Source organism: Scophthalmus maximus, chromosome 19 (genome assembly GCF_022379125.1).
Source record: "Scophthalmus maximus strain ysfricsl-2021 chromosome 19, ASM2237912v1, whole genome shotgun sequence".
NCBI lineage: Eukaryota > Metazoa > Chordata > Actinopteri > Pleuronectiformes > Scophthalmidae > Scophthalmus > Scophthalmus maximus.
Window position 1 is genome coordinate 19,382,155 of NC_061533.1, and position 13,398 is coordinate 19,395,552.

The 13,398-nt window shown below is 42.4% G+C and overlaps 1 protein-coding gene across 21 annotated transcripts in view; it reads right to left on the reverse strand.

Annotated features, from left to right (window-relative positions):
• The window catches only part of rimbp2b (RIMS binding protein 2b), an 89,798-nt gene that overhangs the window by 66,238 nt on the left and 10,162 nt on the right, over positions 1 to 13,398 (reverse strand). For 18 of the 21 annotated variants that reach the window (XM_035639524.2, XM_035639527.2, XM_035639523.2 and 15 more), the window contains exon 3: positions 2,544 to 2,681. The exons of 1 other annotated variant lie outside the window; for it this stretch is intronic. In XM_035639524.2, the coding sequence (XP_035495417.1) occupies positions 2,544 to 2,681 (138 nt within the window). Of the gene's footprint in view, positions 1 to 2,543; positions 2,682 to 12,311; positions 12,619 to 13,398 lie in introns of those variants that run through there. 2 more of the 21 variants (XM_035639537.2, XM_035639540.2) reach the window with 2 other exon arrangements.

Sequence of the window (13,398 nt, forward strand, 5' to 3'; positions counted from 1 at the left end):
AATAAGACTGAAAGAAGGCGACAACTGCCAAGTAAATATTTCACACCAAACACTGTCTTAAATATCAAAAGCATATGAAGGCAAATGCAGACTTAAACGTCCTTTACAGGGAATTAATGCGAGATCTTTAGGGAGTTTGACAGATTAACCAATTCCTTTCCGACCTACTTGCTACCAACATGTTATTATTCACATTGACTTGATTTAAAATGCTGTTGCACATTGTAATGTCAGATGAGCCCTTAATAAATATTTATATGCTAATTAACAAGCCCTGTCACAAGCAGAAGAACATTTTTTTAAATCCTGTTGATGCAGGTATCCAAACTGAAACCAGAAAACGTGGACAGAGACATTTCATATAGACGACATCTTTGTTAGCATCACGTTAGCAGGTTCATGTCCCTTTTCATGCCAGTAGGACATGTCAGTTACATTCGCTGATCTCTAACACATAGAGGCTGCTTATAAGAAAGCTTCAGTTTAAGGTTCAGAGAAATGTCACTCGTAACATAGCATTCTGCAAAAACAACAGTCTGGTAAGTGCTGACGAGACAGGAGAGAGGGCCAGCAGCCCCCCCCCCCGCCCCCCTCAAACACAAGCAAACGCATGCACAAACAAACACACACAGACACACACACACGACTATCCCCCTTTGTGCAAGCAACACACTGAGGTCTAATCGATGCAGCTCATTCATATTGAATCACAGACGTCAGGGGAAGCCGGGGGAATTACAAGCAGCCTCCACTGTGAGATCACCTGTGAGGAAGCCTGAGGAAGACGATGCCAGCTTCGCTCTGGAAACCTGTTGTTTACTCTCCACAGCATTTCCAACAGCATGGCTACTGGGTCTTCTCACTCCACAGGAAATCGCAGTGAACAGGTACAATTTTAAGCCAGATACTTAAAACATCACGCCACATTCAAACATCATCATGTGACCTCGGAGCAATTCACACTGCGTGATAGAATTCAGGGAACCAATACTGTTAGATTGGTGTATCTTATTGTATTTCATACTGTATATTTTTGGAAAGTAATGAACTATTGACTCAAAACAACAGATTTGTGATCTGATAAGCAGCAGGGTCAGATTGAACTCCTTAAAGGGTCAGTAAGCGATTTCGGAGAGTGCTTGTTTCTCTCTTTGTTGTTGTTGTGATTTTCCTGATCCAGCCTTCGGGTGTGGGAGACCAACGCACTAACCACTAGGCCAAAACCATGGCGTTGTAACGCCACCCACTAGCAGGTGTCTTAAGGTGTCGACAAGTGATGTTTACAAACTGCACTCGCAGTGTTGTTGGTACAGCTTGCACCATTTGTTTTGTTTTCGATTTACAGAGCCAGGGGCCAGGGCTGAGCCAAAAACCTGGATATTATTTTGGTGCACACACAGAACCGGCAGCTAGATTTTTACAAAACGTGTTTTGCTCTAGAATTGCTAAATGCCCCTTTAAGGTCCATTGGCCACCTTCCAACCTCCTTCTTCAAGTTACTTTGTGATCATTTGATTATACTGACTCATTCAGGAATATGTCAGATGTACAACAAACAACAGCTGGGTCCGGGGGGAGATTACTGTAGGTAAAAAATACAAAAGCTACCTTCAGGATCCTTATAAATTCAGCTTATTTTGTACATGGTGGTGAAAAGACCCAATTTAACATATAGTGAACCTGGGACTTTTGGGGTCCATGGGGATGAAGGGGCAGCGGTGGATCCGGAAGTAGAGCAGGTCTTCCACTAATTGGAGGGTTGGTGGCTCGAACCCCGGCTCTTGTGGTCCACATGTCAATGTCCTGCCTTCTTGGGCAGGATACTGAATTCCAAATCGCCCCGGATGATTGATCATTAGCGCACGTGTGTGTTGTACAGAACAAGCAAATGTATGTGTGCAAATGGGTGAATGTGATCTGAAGTGTTAAGCTGACTTTGAGTAGACATCAAGAAAATTGTGATATAAATGCAAATCCATTTACCATCGTTGGTAATCCAGCCTGGATGAGCAGCCATCAAGGCCTATATGTTTTTGCCTGTATAAACATAGTACATAGTTCCTGTCACCACTTCAACTCACTCTATACAATACAAGAAAATAATGCTTCATAGTCAAAAATGAATTGGCCAGTATCACTGACAAATAAATAAAGTTTAAATGGCAAATCCAGATGGTTTAATGTCGCCTCCACGGACATTGATTAGGTGAATGAACAGGCCAAGTTAAGAGGCAGTCCTCTGTGTTTTCCCTGACATGGTCAGTGATCATGAAATACTGAGAAAACTGCCAGTTTGACCCCAATTAATCCCGACAATGATTCTAAGAGCAGAGGCAAGCACAGCTATTTCAAAATTTAACCAACAACTGGAGGGAAGATAACTCACGGTTCACAAGTTCACAATCCAAAGCAGGGAGAAGACCAGTAAAGCCAGACAACTGCTGAAAGCACATGCCTCCACAGCAGTCTGCACCTGCCCCTAATGGCCCATGCCTAGTCCAGCATCAACAAGCATTTATCTCCCATTCACATAGAGAACTCACCAGTACCGTCTGCTTTAGTCTTTGGTCACTCAGTGTCTCCGGGCTAGGTCTCAGAGCTCTGCTGCTGTCCTCTAGAAGATGAAAGCTATCCAAACTCGGCACATCTGGAGGATGATGGGACGAAACTTTGTTTCTTAGCTGTGTGTGTGTGTGTGTGTGTGTGTGCGTGTGTGTGTGTGTTTGTGTGTGTGTGTGTGTGTGTTCGGGGGGGGGGGGGCACACAGACAAGAACACAAAAGCTGCAGTCAGTTAAAGTATTTCATTCAAATAGCAGCAATTATAATAATAGCTTTGCACAATAGTTTATTTTGGAATTTTTTGACAACTTATTGTCACCAACTGCTGCTGAGTTCCCCTAGTGGCGAAATTTGCAAGCATTCTTGTCTGTTGAGTGTGGTTGAGAGGACACTCAGAGCCAGTAGGTGATCTTAGTGGAAAAACAGCTAAGAGCTATACTCGTGCAGTGCAAACAGAGTGTATTCCCCATTCATTGATCATCACAGTTTGACAAAAGAAGGAATAAAGTAAGTACTGACTAGACTACCTGTCGTCCTTGCTGCTTTGAGCACCGATTGAAAACAGCTTTGCACTACACTTTCAATTCAAAGAAAATAAAGGTAGTCCTATGAAATTCAAAATCACACATGATGAACATGTTAAAACAAGAATATTTATATAATGATTAGCTGCAAAATCTGATGTGCTGATGAGTTGTGCTTCATAATCTGCACAAGTCACAAGACATCAACTGATTGGCATTACCCCAGTCACCCAGATGTTTCACACAGCTCTGTTTACCCACATTCGAAAATCTGCAAGCAACATGTTGACCAGGTGTATCAATGAAGAACAACTCTCACACACTCGTTCAACCAGATACTTACAAACCCACACAACTATAAGATGCCAACAAGGTAAAATAACATCCTCTCTCCATGTTCAACCACTTAGCCAGCAACGCTGATAGCACTACCTAAACTGCTTGTTATTGCCAAGCTAGTGGAGCTGGCTGGAAATATTAATGCCCCCTATTAAATTATTCATGGCTCCAGTCAGGTGGAACCAGATGCTGCTGCCTTTGTGTCATAGAGGGAGAGTTGTAACTCGACTAAAGCATGGAGGGCCATCGCTGCATGGAGGTAAAGACTTCATGGAACAAGTATGGATTCTGCTGGGCTACAAACAAAACACAGGATGTCATGACACTTGCTTGGCTGTTTCCATGAGACATTTCCCTGCAAGTGCTCAGTAGGTTGGTCAACATGGGGGTGTAGTCTGAGGTGCAGCTTGCAGTTCACCCACCCTGTGTTGGCGTCGCTTTGTACCCTACCCTGACATTTGTGGCCATGGTCAAAAGATGACCTTTTTTGCCCATGCCATGGTTTAGTGCTGAATACTAATGCTATGGTGCTGTGTGCCCCGCCATTCATGGGAACAAACAGTGCTATATTTAGCCGCATGTCCCCAGCTGCACATCTCCAACCCGGGGCCAATGGGCAATTAGTGGTTTTTTTTCTCATGGCAGGAGGCAGTGCTGTAACCTCCCCAACGCCAACAGACATCTGGACGAAGGCTCTCTCTGTCCTGCCCTGTAACCCTGCTGCAAGGCACTACTCGGAAAGCCATGTAGTCATCGCCATCCACCTCAACCTTCATAGGTGCGCGGAAACTCTTCTCTCTAATATCTGCTGTCAACAAACTGACTTGTTGGCCTCCTCATCCATCCAAATCCATGTTGTTGGATAAAATATTTAAATCTGAGCCAAAGTAACGCTGGCAAGACCAAACACCGATTAATTTATCAAACACTACTTGTATGTGAAGTTACTTCAGTGCTTGAGGCCAACGGCATACCATCATCCCAGGGACAATAGAGGATGCGTTTGAGACGAACTGAGGTTTTCCCTGGGACACATCCAGGCTGAATGGGATATTAAAAATAATCTTTTATCTATATATTTTAGATAATCAATTGGCAATGTTAAACTGAACAGAGCTCTGACTCGTGACTACAATTAGGCATTTATTCTTATTACTATGACTCAGCACAAGACCTGATATTGTTCAGCTTCATCAAACCCAAATACCCTACAAACACCAAGTTTGAGGTAACTTAGGGAAAAATTTAAATGGATGTATTTGAATAATTTAGTATTCAATCTATCACTGTGCAATGCCAAAATGGGACCACAGCAGGAAGCATACTTTCTAATCAAACCTCACTACAAAATATATGTGCATTTGTATACAGTATCTTTTTTTACAGGTAATGTTTCTGTTTTGTTTTAAACCTATTTCTGCAAGTGCAGCAAAATAAATATAGTTATTTATTTCCTCAATATTTGAACTACTGTTGCACAAAGCAAAAGTAAAAAAGCAAGAGTGGGCAGTGGCTTTATACGTCATCAACTCAGGGCGGCGCATCATCAGTTGAGAGCACAACCACAACCAGGTAGCCCTGCTGTAATGGAAAAGCAAACCCCTGCCTCGCTATGCAGAGGAGCCGAGCCAGCACATGTTTATGGAAAAACACCAGCGTTTCCGATACATTGACGAGACTGTGGCAGTCCGCCACTGTCTAATTTGTTGCACCATAGACTCATAAACCTAAAATATGTTTACAATTAACATAGCAAAATAAAAGATCTTTAAAGTTGGATTCACACCAAATTACCAAAATGGTCGCATTTTGTACTTTGCAAGTATTTTTTACAACTACTCAAAATACGAGGGAGGGATTCCGCACTCCGCCAGTGAAGACTAATGTGTGTGAGATGGGGAAGAGTCCGGGAGTGATGAGTCAACTGCGGGGGTCCGGATTACATGTGCGTACGGGTCTACGGACTCGCCCTTCCGTGTTCTCCTGCACCCGTGGTCGGCCTCCGGGCCTTCCCTGGTGTGGTTTAACCAACCGGAACAGTGAGCTCTTTTATCGCTTTCACCGTCTGCAGCCTTGTCGGCTTGACGGATCTGTGCCGGTGCGCTCACGGAGGGGTTATAATATCATAAATATTATAATTTCACTTATTTAGAAGGCCTTTTTACATGAAAACCTATGGGAAGCTACTGCATGGCAGGTAAAAAGTGGTCATTGGGGAAAATGAATTGGCCAGAAAAAAAAAAAATCAATCATATTTTCTTTTTCGCATTAAATCCCCGCTAACGTCCCACTCACTCAAAAATGGCAAAAATAACCATTGACCCTTTTTTCTCATTCAACTCAATTAAATTGTCACATTGTGAACTTAAAATGAAACTATTCATTACCAAAGCATTTATCAGTAATACTGTTAAAATAGTCGAAAATGGGGATAATTGAGTTGCAGGTCAACTTAAGGAAATTGTAATTAAGGTGCTACACCGCTCCTAGTAAAAGAAGTAAGTCTGGAGCTATGCATACAAGACATATATAGGTTGTAAAAGCTACAGCACACAGTTGTTTCCAAGAGCAAAATCCTAAATTGCTATCAAAGTTCACCAGATTGATGGATTTAACTTTAAAATGTACACAATTTTAGTTGTGATAGTTGTCAGGACTGAGGGTTACCTTCTGTTTTCATCCATATCATGGAAATTATTCATTCAAGTATTTCTTATCAAGGACTAGAGTGTCAGTATCTCTATAATAAAATGGTATATTATGACATATTTGGCTGAGCAGGTATAATGAGTCAGTTTGGGAGTCTGTCATGACTGCCACTTTAATTCATTTTAGTGAGGGCAAAGCTAATTCAATCCACCTTATTAGAGCTTCTTCATGCAATTACCCTGTTTCCCTGTTCATTGATAGGCCAGCATGGAAGCAATGGAACAGAGAGCGAGCTTACCAACCACACAGAGATCTACAACATAGAAGAGTGTAAATTTACCGTGGCCATGAAGTGCAAATCACAACGACAAATAGGACAACACAACAACAAATCAAACAAAAGTTTTGGTTTCTGTTTCGCTGTTGTGTTTTGTAATTTGCCGTGGGTTTTTTTTGATTTGCCGTTGTGTTTTTCGAATTGCCGTTGTATTTTCTATTTTGCTGTTGTGCTTTGTGATTTGCCGTTGTGCTTTGTGATTTGCCGTTGTGTTTTGCGATTTGCCGTTGTGTTTTTTGATTTGCAGTTGTGTTTTTTGTTTTACTGTATTGCTTTGTGATTTGCCGTAATGTTTTTGATTTGCTGTTGTGGTTTATATTTTGCCGTTGTGTTTTTTAATTTGCCGTAGTGTTTTTGGATTTACTATTGTGTTTTCTGTTTTGCCATTGTGTTTTCTGATTTGCCATTGTGTTTTGCACTTCAGGGCCACTGTATAATGCACCCTATCACAAAGTTAACAAATATGAATTACTACAAAACTAGAATGACAGCCTCACGGCTGTATGCCTGCACCGACCAGTCAATTTGCAGTTTACCTCCATGTCTTGACATTTAAATAATTTAATAAACATGTGTTAAGTTTTTTGCAGAATATTAGGTGTATGTTACAGTGAAGATTACCTGATCTTTAGGATATAAAATGTCATAACCTATATTCTACTTAGATATTTGTGTTAAATGGCGTCTTAATTAAGCATATGAATTCTTGAGTTATAACCAAAACATGTTATGTGAGCACAAAATCTAATCAGACATCAATCATGAACATTTGTGCCCAATTTGAAGAAATTCCCTCAAGGTGTCCAGAGACATCACATTGGTAAGCAGGGGAAGGACATACGGACGGGTATGTGGTCAGCCTGAAAACCTAATGTGTGTGGCCACAGCTGTCACCGGCATGAAGGCATTAGCTGCTTCTGCTATGAAATTGCACTTGATTGGTACATTAGAATCAATTACATTCCCACATAAACAAAAAGCTTTAACTATGGAGCACATTAATATTCCATTAATCATCCTCAACATTAAAAGTGGTGTAGAAACAGCAAGTGTGCCTTGAACTTGTACAGCCAACAATCCTCAGTTCAGAGACTATGTTGTCAAATGGTCTGCAATTAACCTCCAACGTGGCACAGAGAAGAGTGTGTCCGTATAAACAACACAAGCGCTAAACTTCAGTCAACAACCACCTCAGATGTCAAAGGATGCTGCTCTTGTTGCCTACTGTTGTTTAAGCTGAATTAATCAAATGAACAAGGATTCAATTCCATCTGTAGCAAGTTGGGTTTAATTTACCTATGCAACATTAAAACTGAAAACAACTTTGCTTTTTAAAGGAAAAATGAGTAGTGTGTACAAAGCAGACACAGCAAGCAAAACCTGTGAGCAGGCAGGTACAGAGACAGAGGCCGAGAATGAACCTGTTAAGATAAGCTTTTTCATTACAAAGCAAATCCTGACAAATAATCATCACTGCCTGTGGATTTTGGCAAGATTTGAATAATCATCCCCAACTGTCGCCCACAGTCCTCATAGTCCACCTTTCACAAGGGATCCAAACAACCCTCCACCTCACTGAGCACACAGCCTGACAGACCACAGACACACGACTAAATCAGAGTTGAGAGAGAGAGAGCCACGCTCTCTAAAAATACTGCATCCAATATATGTTTTGGATAAAATATTTTTTTTAAATTTTGGAATCCTGATCCCTTTAATCAAGGACGTGTGCAGAATTTTTACACTGATTAGGTTTAAACATTAACACAAGCTGTGATAATGTCACAGAAACAAATGAGTATTGTGTCACATTCACAACAAAATAGCATCACCCCATCAACAAATAGCTACAGCCGACTTCCGGGGGGCTCATCTAATCTCCTGCTGTTTACACCAGATCAGTGTTGTCCATCTGACTGAGTGGACAGCCCTGATCAACTCCAGGAACAATCAATTATGAACGTAGTCAGATCCCCGAGGTGATTACTGTTTACTATCCTCTGACCTCCAGCGAAGTCAGTAGACAATCCCCCCCACCCCCGAATGTATGAGCACGACTACAGCAGTCAGTCAAACCGCCAATGTGATGATAGCTGGCACAACATATCTACTTACATTTAACTTGATTTGCGGGAGCCATGGTGTAACACTAACGTCCTGTAAATACACATACGCCTATGTTTGAAGATACAAACTGCAACAGACATACTGGTGCAAAGACACTATCAAATAGATACACATATGTGGACAAGGACATACAGTGAAGATGTGTGTAGACCGGATCTAGTCTAGAGGCTTATGTTGCACAAAACCTCTACATTAATCCACCCTCAAATGGCGATATCCTCAGGACACACAAGAGACACATACTTGCTTTTTCATGCACTGAACAGTCCAGCAATCAGAGCAAGTGATGCAGATGCTGACAATGATAATGCACATTCACTCTGCTGTCACTGACTTTTCCCGGGGCCATCTTTACAGAGATTTCCCAGTGAAGATGGTGTTATGTAACAGCGGCTAGGACCCTGCTGTTCATATCACTAATGCCTCAAACTGTGGCGGGGTCACGTGCCTTATCCAGGCCACATCCAGGCGCCAGCAGCAGCAGTGTTCCAGCTGTTACTACAGCCTAGCCTCAGTCACTCAGGACCATGCTGAGCCAGGCAACACTCACACCGTTTCATCCTCCATCCACCATGTTCAGCGCCACAGTCCTTCTCTCACTTTTGGTCACAACAGCACTGGAGACAATGCATTAAACTAGAAATGGAATCCAAATTATCCTATGCACTGTACATACATAGAGGATACACTGACATATTATGTTGAGGTTTCAACTGCAACCCCATATACTGAATAGTATTGCAAAGAAAATTAAAACCATATTTTTTCCCTGTACACACCAGCTACATTGCCTCAAAGGTTGTTTATTGTGTCTCAACATTGCCCTTGTGGTGTTAGCCATTATTATATGGACCGAAACAGACCAGCTTCCCCAACACAAATCCATGAGGGTTATTATTAGCACAGTGATAGTATACTTTTATACAAGTTTCTCCTTATCACAGGTATATCTGTGTTGTGTGTATTTCAGTAACAGTGTAAAAACTCTAGGAAATACTGCACAGAAATGTTAAAGATATGTTGAGGGTCATTTAGAAACGCTTACTGTTACAAAGATTACCCCCCAGAGAGCAATGACGAGTTTATTTTGCAACTTTAAAGCCGATCCGAGGAGTAATTTTATAGGTCTGCTGTGTCAAAGGGGCCACTTGTAGTGACGAACCCGACTCTGCAGTTTTTCTCACCCCTACTGAGCATTTTAGCATCTTTTAGCTCACTGTTGGCTGTGCGGCGATTGGTTCCCTCCCAGTGCTCCCATCAGCCTCATTTCCAGACACAGCAGCTGGGAGCTGTTTTCAGCTTAAAGAAAAAGGAAAACTACCTGCCCAGCTCAGAAGATAGTGGAGCATTTAGCAGCTAAAGTGAAAGATATTTACATCAGGGGTTGGTTGCTGGAGACTGAAAACAAAACTAAAAGGGAGAAAAGTAAATATCGGACTTGCCAGGTGGACATGAACAAGACTCCAAATTGATGCACTTTACCAACAAGCTTACGATAACAACTTAAAAGGTGATGTGTCGGTGTTGTTTTCACATAGTTCACAAAAATGTTATTATTTATGCAAGTCCCACTCAATAAATACTGGTTCCAATTATATAATAGCAAATCTGAATGATCTTTACTTAGCAAATTCAATAAAATTTTATTTGTATAGCACCATATCACAACATACATTGTCTCAAGGCACTTTACATAGTGAGGTCAATATTACAATATTAGGAGGGAAAACCCAACAAATGCCACAATGAGCAAAGCACCTGGCGACGGTAGAGAGAAAGAACTCCCTTTTAACAGGAAGAAATCTCTGACAGAACCGGACTCAGTTTTGGGCGGTCATCTGTCTCGACCGGTTGGGGTGAGGAGAGAAATGGGTAAGAGTGGAGAAGTGGGCGGAAAGAGGGTGAGAGACAGTAGGACAGAAGAAAGAGAGAGAGGACAGTTGTACAACCACTGCTTTAATCTCTACCAGACTGATACTTATACTTAAAAAATATATATAGACGCCAAATATATATATACAATTATGTTGTTGTTATTATTATTGATAATAATAATAATATAATAACAATAATAATAATGACGGGTTTGGGTCCTGCAGCTCTGGGGTCAGAGATACGCTAGGAGATATAGAAAACACAAACACGGTTAGTGACATGTAATGTAAACATATTGGGGGATAGAGGGGTTGTATAACAGCTGCTTTAATCTCTACCAGACTGATACTTATAATTACGGAAAAACTGACACTTATAAATGCAAATAATGGCTGATATATCAATATCAGATTTTAAAACTCTCAAATATCTAGTATCATTTGAGCAAATACCAAATGGCTCTCCCAATAGTTTTCTGTGACAGAAACAAAATATCTGAGCCCTCAATGCGATAAACCCCACCCATCTGGTGCTACCAGAAGGAGGAAATAAACATCAAGAATTTTATGTAAATATTATTTGACCTAAGGCTGGATTAAAATAATAATGCTCAACAGTACTCTTCTTCCCTCCCTGAATTCCCCCACCACAAACAACAGCCTCCCCACTTCTTCTCTTGCAATCACCTCACTGCTGAGCGAACAAATTTGGGTTAGAAAAATGAATACCTATGTCCAGTGCAGAGTGAAGATAAAATTCCCTTGATGGCAGCTCAGGGATAACCAGTGAAATGATGAATGGCCATGTCTGCCTGTCAAGGTGGGCAGGAGGCACAGTACAGTATGAATGGTAGTTTGTAGAGTTCTCTGAGGTGTGGGTCGAGACTGACAGTCCTAATTACGGAGGCTCTTCAAATGTGTGACCTTGGGAGGTCATCCATTTGAGATGTTCATATCTGTGGACAAACGCACACACATACACACAAATAACATATTTTCTCACTGTGAAAATCTCAGTTCAGCCCACTGCTGCCCTCTGTTCTCATGACTGCCACCTATAGGATCTTGTCTCATTGCAAACTCTGAGGCTAATGACAGAACAAACAGATACATTTGTCTCCTTTACGCATCTATTAATGCCCCCTTCACCACACAGTAGTTCATAATGTTTACACACAAATCCAAGGACACATTTTGGAATTGATAATAGTCTACTGGTAGACGATGCAGACATGTTCAATACATTTCATGCGAGCAAACGGATCAATGTCTGATGATCATGACAGCATTCATACCTCCATAATTCCAGCAACCCTAATGATTTTCTCTTCTTAAAACTGACTCCTCTACTATGCATGTAGACTTTATAGAAAGCCCCTTCTGACAAGCATGGCAGTGACAAACCTCAACCAACCTCAACCACAACAATCATTTTATATCACCCACAGACAATTAACACACGGCTCCTGCTTTGCCGACTGAAGTACTCTTTCACCATCCTGCGGTATGTTTTTCAGCTAGGACAAGAAACTGAAACAGAATAGAAAAAAATATGGCAGTGAATCCTTACTGCATGCAAATGATGTGCAATGTCCTCTGGCTCCTCACGCTGCTGTCAAACCTGCTTTCATGTGCAGAGCAACTTAAAAAGGACTGATCCATCTCTTAAGAAATGCATGGCAGGGTAGACGGCTATGAGTGTGTGATAGGCAGAAGAGTACATTTCAGTTATCTTAGCCGCTAAGAGTTGAAGACACTAAGACATGTTATGATCATCCTTATCCCTTCAGTCGCAGCAGCAGCAGCAGCAGCAGTACAGGGATCTTGCAGCAGAGCCAGAACAACAATCCTTGGCTCAGAAAAACACAAGGCTTGACAGCAGGGAGTGGACAGTACAGTACCTTAGAAGCAGCAGTTAAAAGACTGATGCAATGGCAAGTATTTCCTACGGTGTTGGCAGGACAGAAAAGAAGCCTTCAGCGGGACTGGGATGATGGCTATGGCAGCTCGGTAGCATAAAATGGTTCATCAGTGCTCGGCAGAAAGAGGCACAGCCAGGCAGGGCAGGGAGAGAGAGAGTCAGCCAGCGAGCATCATTCAGCTCACACTACAGTGGCTGTGCAGCAGAGCACACACATCAACACGCCCCCTTTCCCCCCTCTCTCGCTCTCCCTCACTTTCTCACAGACACACACACACGCTTAGTCAGAGAGACGCAGATATGCAGGGATGCAGAGGCGGTATAATGTGCAGCAGCACTGAGCAGTGCTCCCTCTCCAGGATGCCTTTCGTCTCCCTTAATCAGAATTGGTCATTCTCTTTCTTATTCTCAGCAGTCACACACAATCCCATCAATAAACCCTCCCAGCAACATGCTCCATCATTCCGCCTGCCCACCTAACCACCACTGATCACCAGCCATGATTGAAGATGGCAAGGTCATGTGAGGTGGCGTCCCCCTTGGTCTTTGCTTGGTCTCTGTTCCCAGATTTGTAGCAGTGATTTTTTTTGCACGCTGAAACGGGTGCTCTGCCTCTCCTCGTCATAGGTCATTATGCCACACAGGCTGCCCTGGAGGCTTGGCTTGACAAAGCACTGAATGGTGGGCTAGACCAATCAGCTCTCCCAAACAGCATCACAACCATTAGCATCCAATCACAGATCAGGAAATCAAATGCAGAATGGTATTATAGGGGATTATTTGGGCCATCCTGGGTTGGGATTTTTTCCTGTACAGGGAGATGGAGAAGATCAGCAGACCATGTGCAGTGTGGCTGCCCTCTGTGGCTCACAGTGGTGCTGCACTCTGTTAGGGAAAAGCAGAGGAGGAGCAGGGCCCAAAACAGACATGTTTTCCTCAGAGTGGATGCCTAGCAACCACAGTAGCTCCTTGCCTCTGTTTAGAACCTTCCCTCCCCCTCCAGCAGGACCCTCTCTGCAATTGCAAACGAGAGCCTATATTGCACAGTGGCTGTTTAACACCCAAGG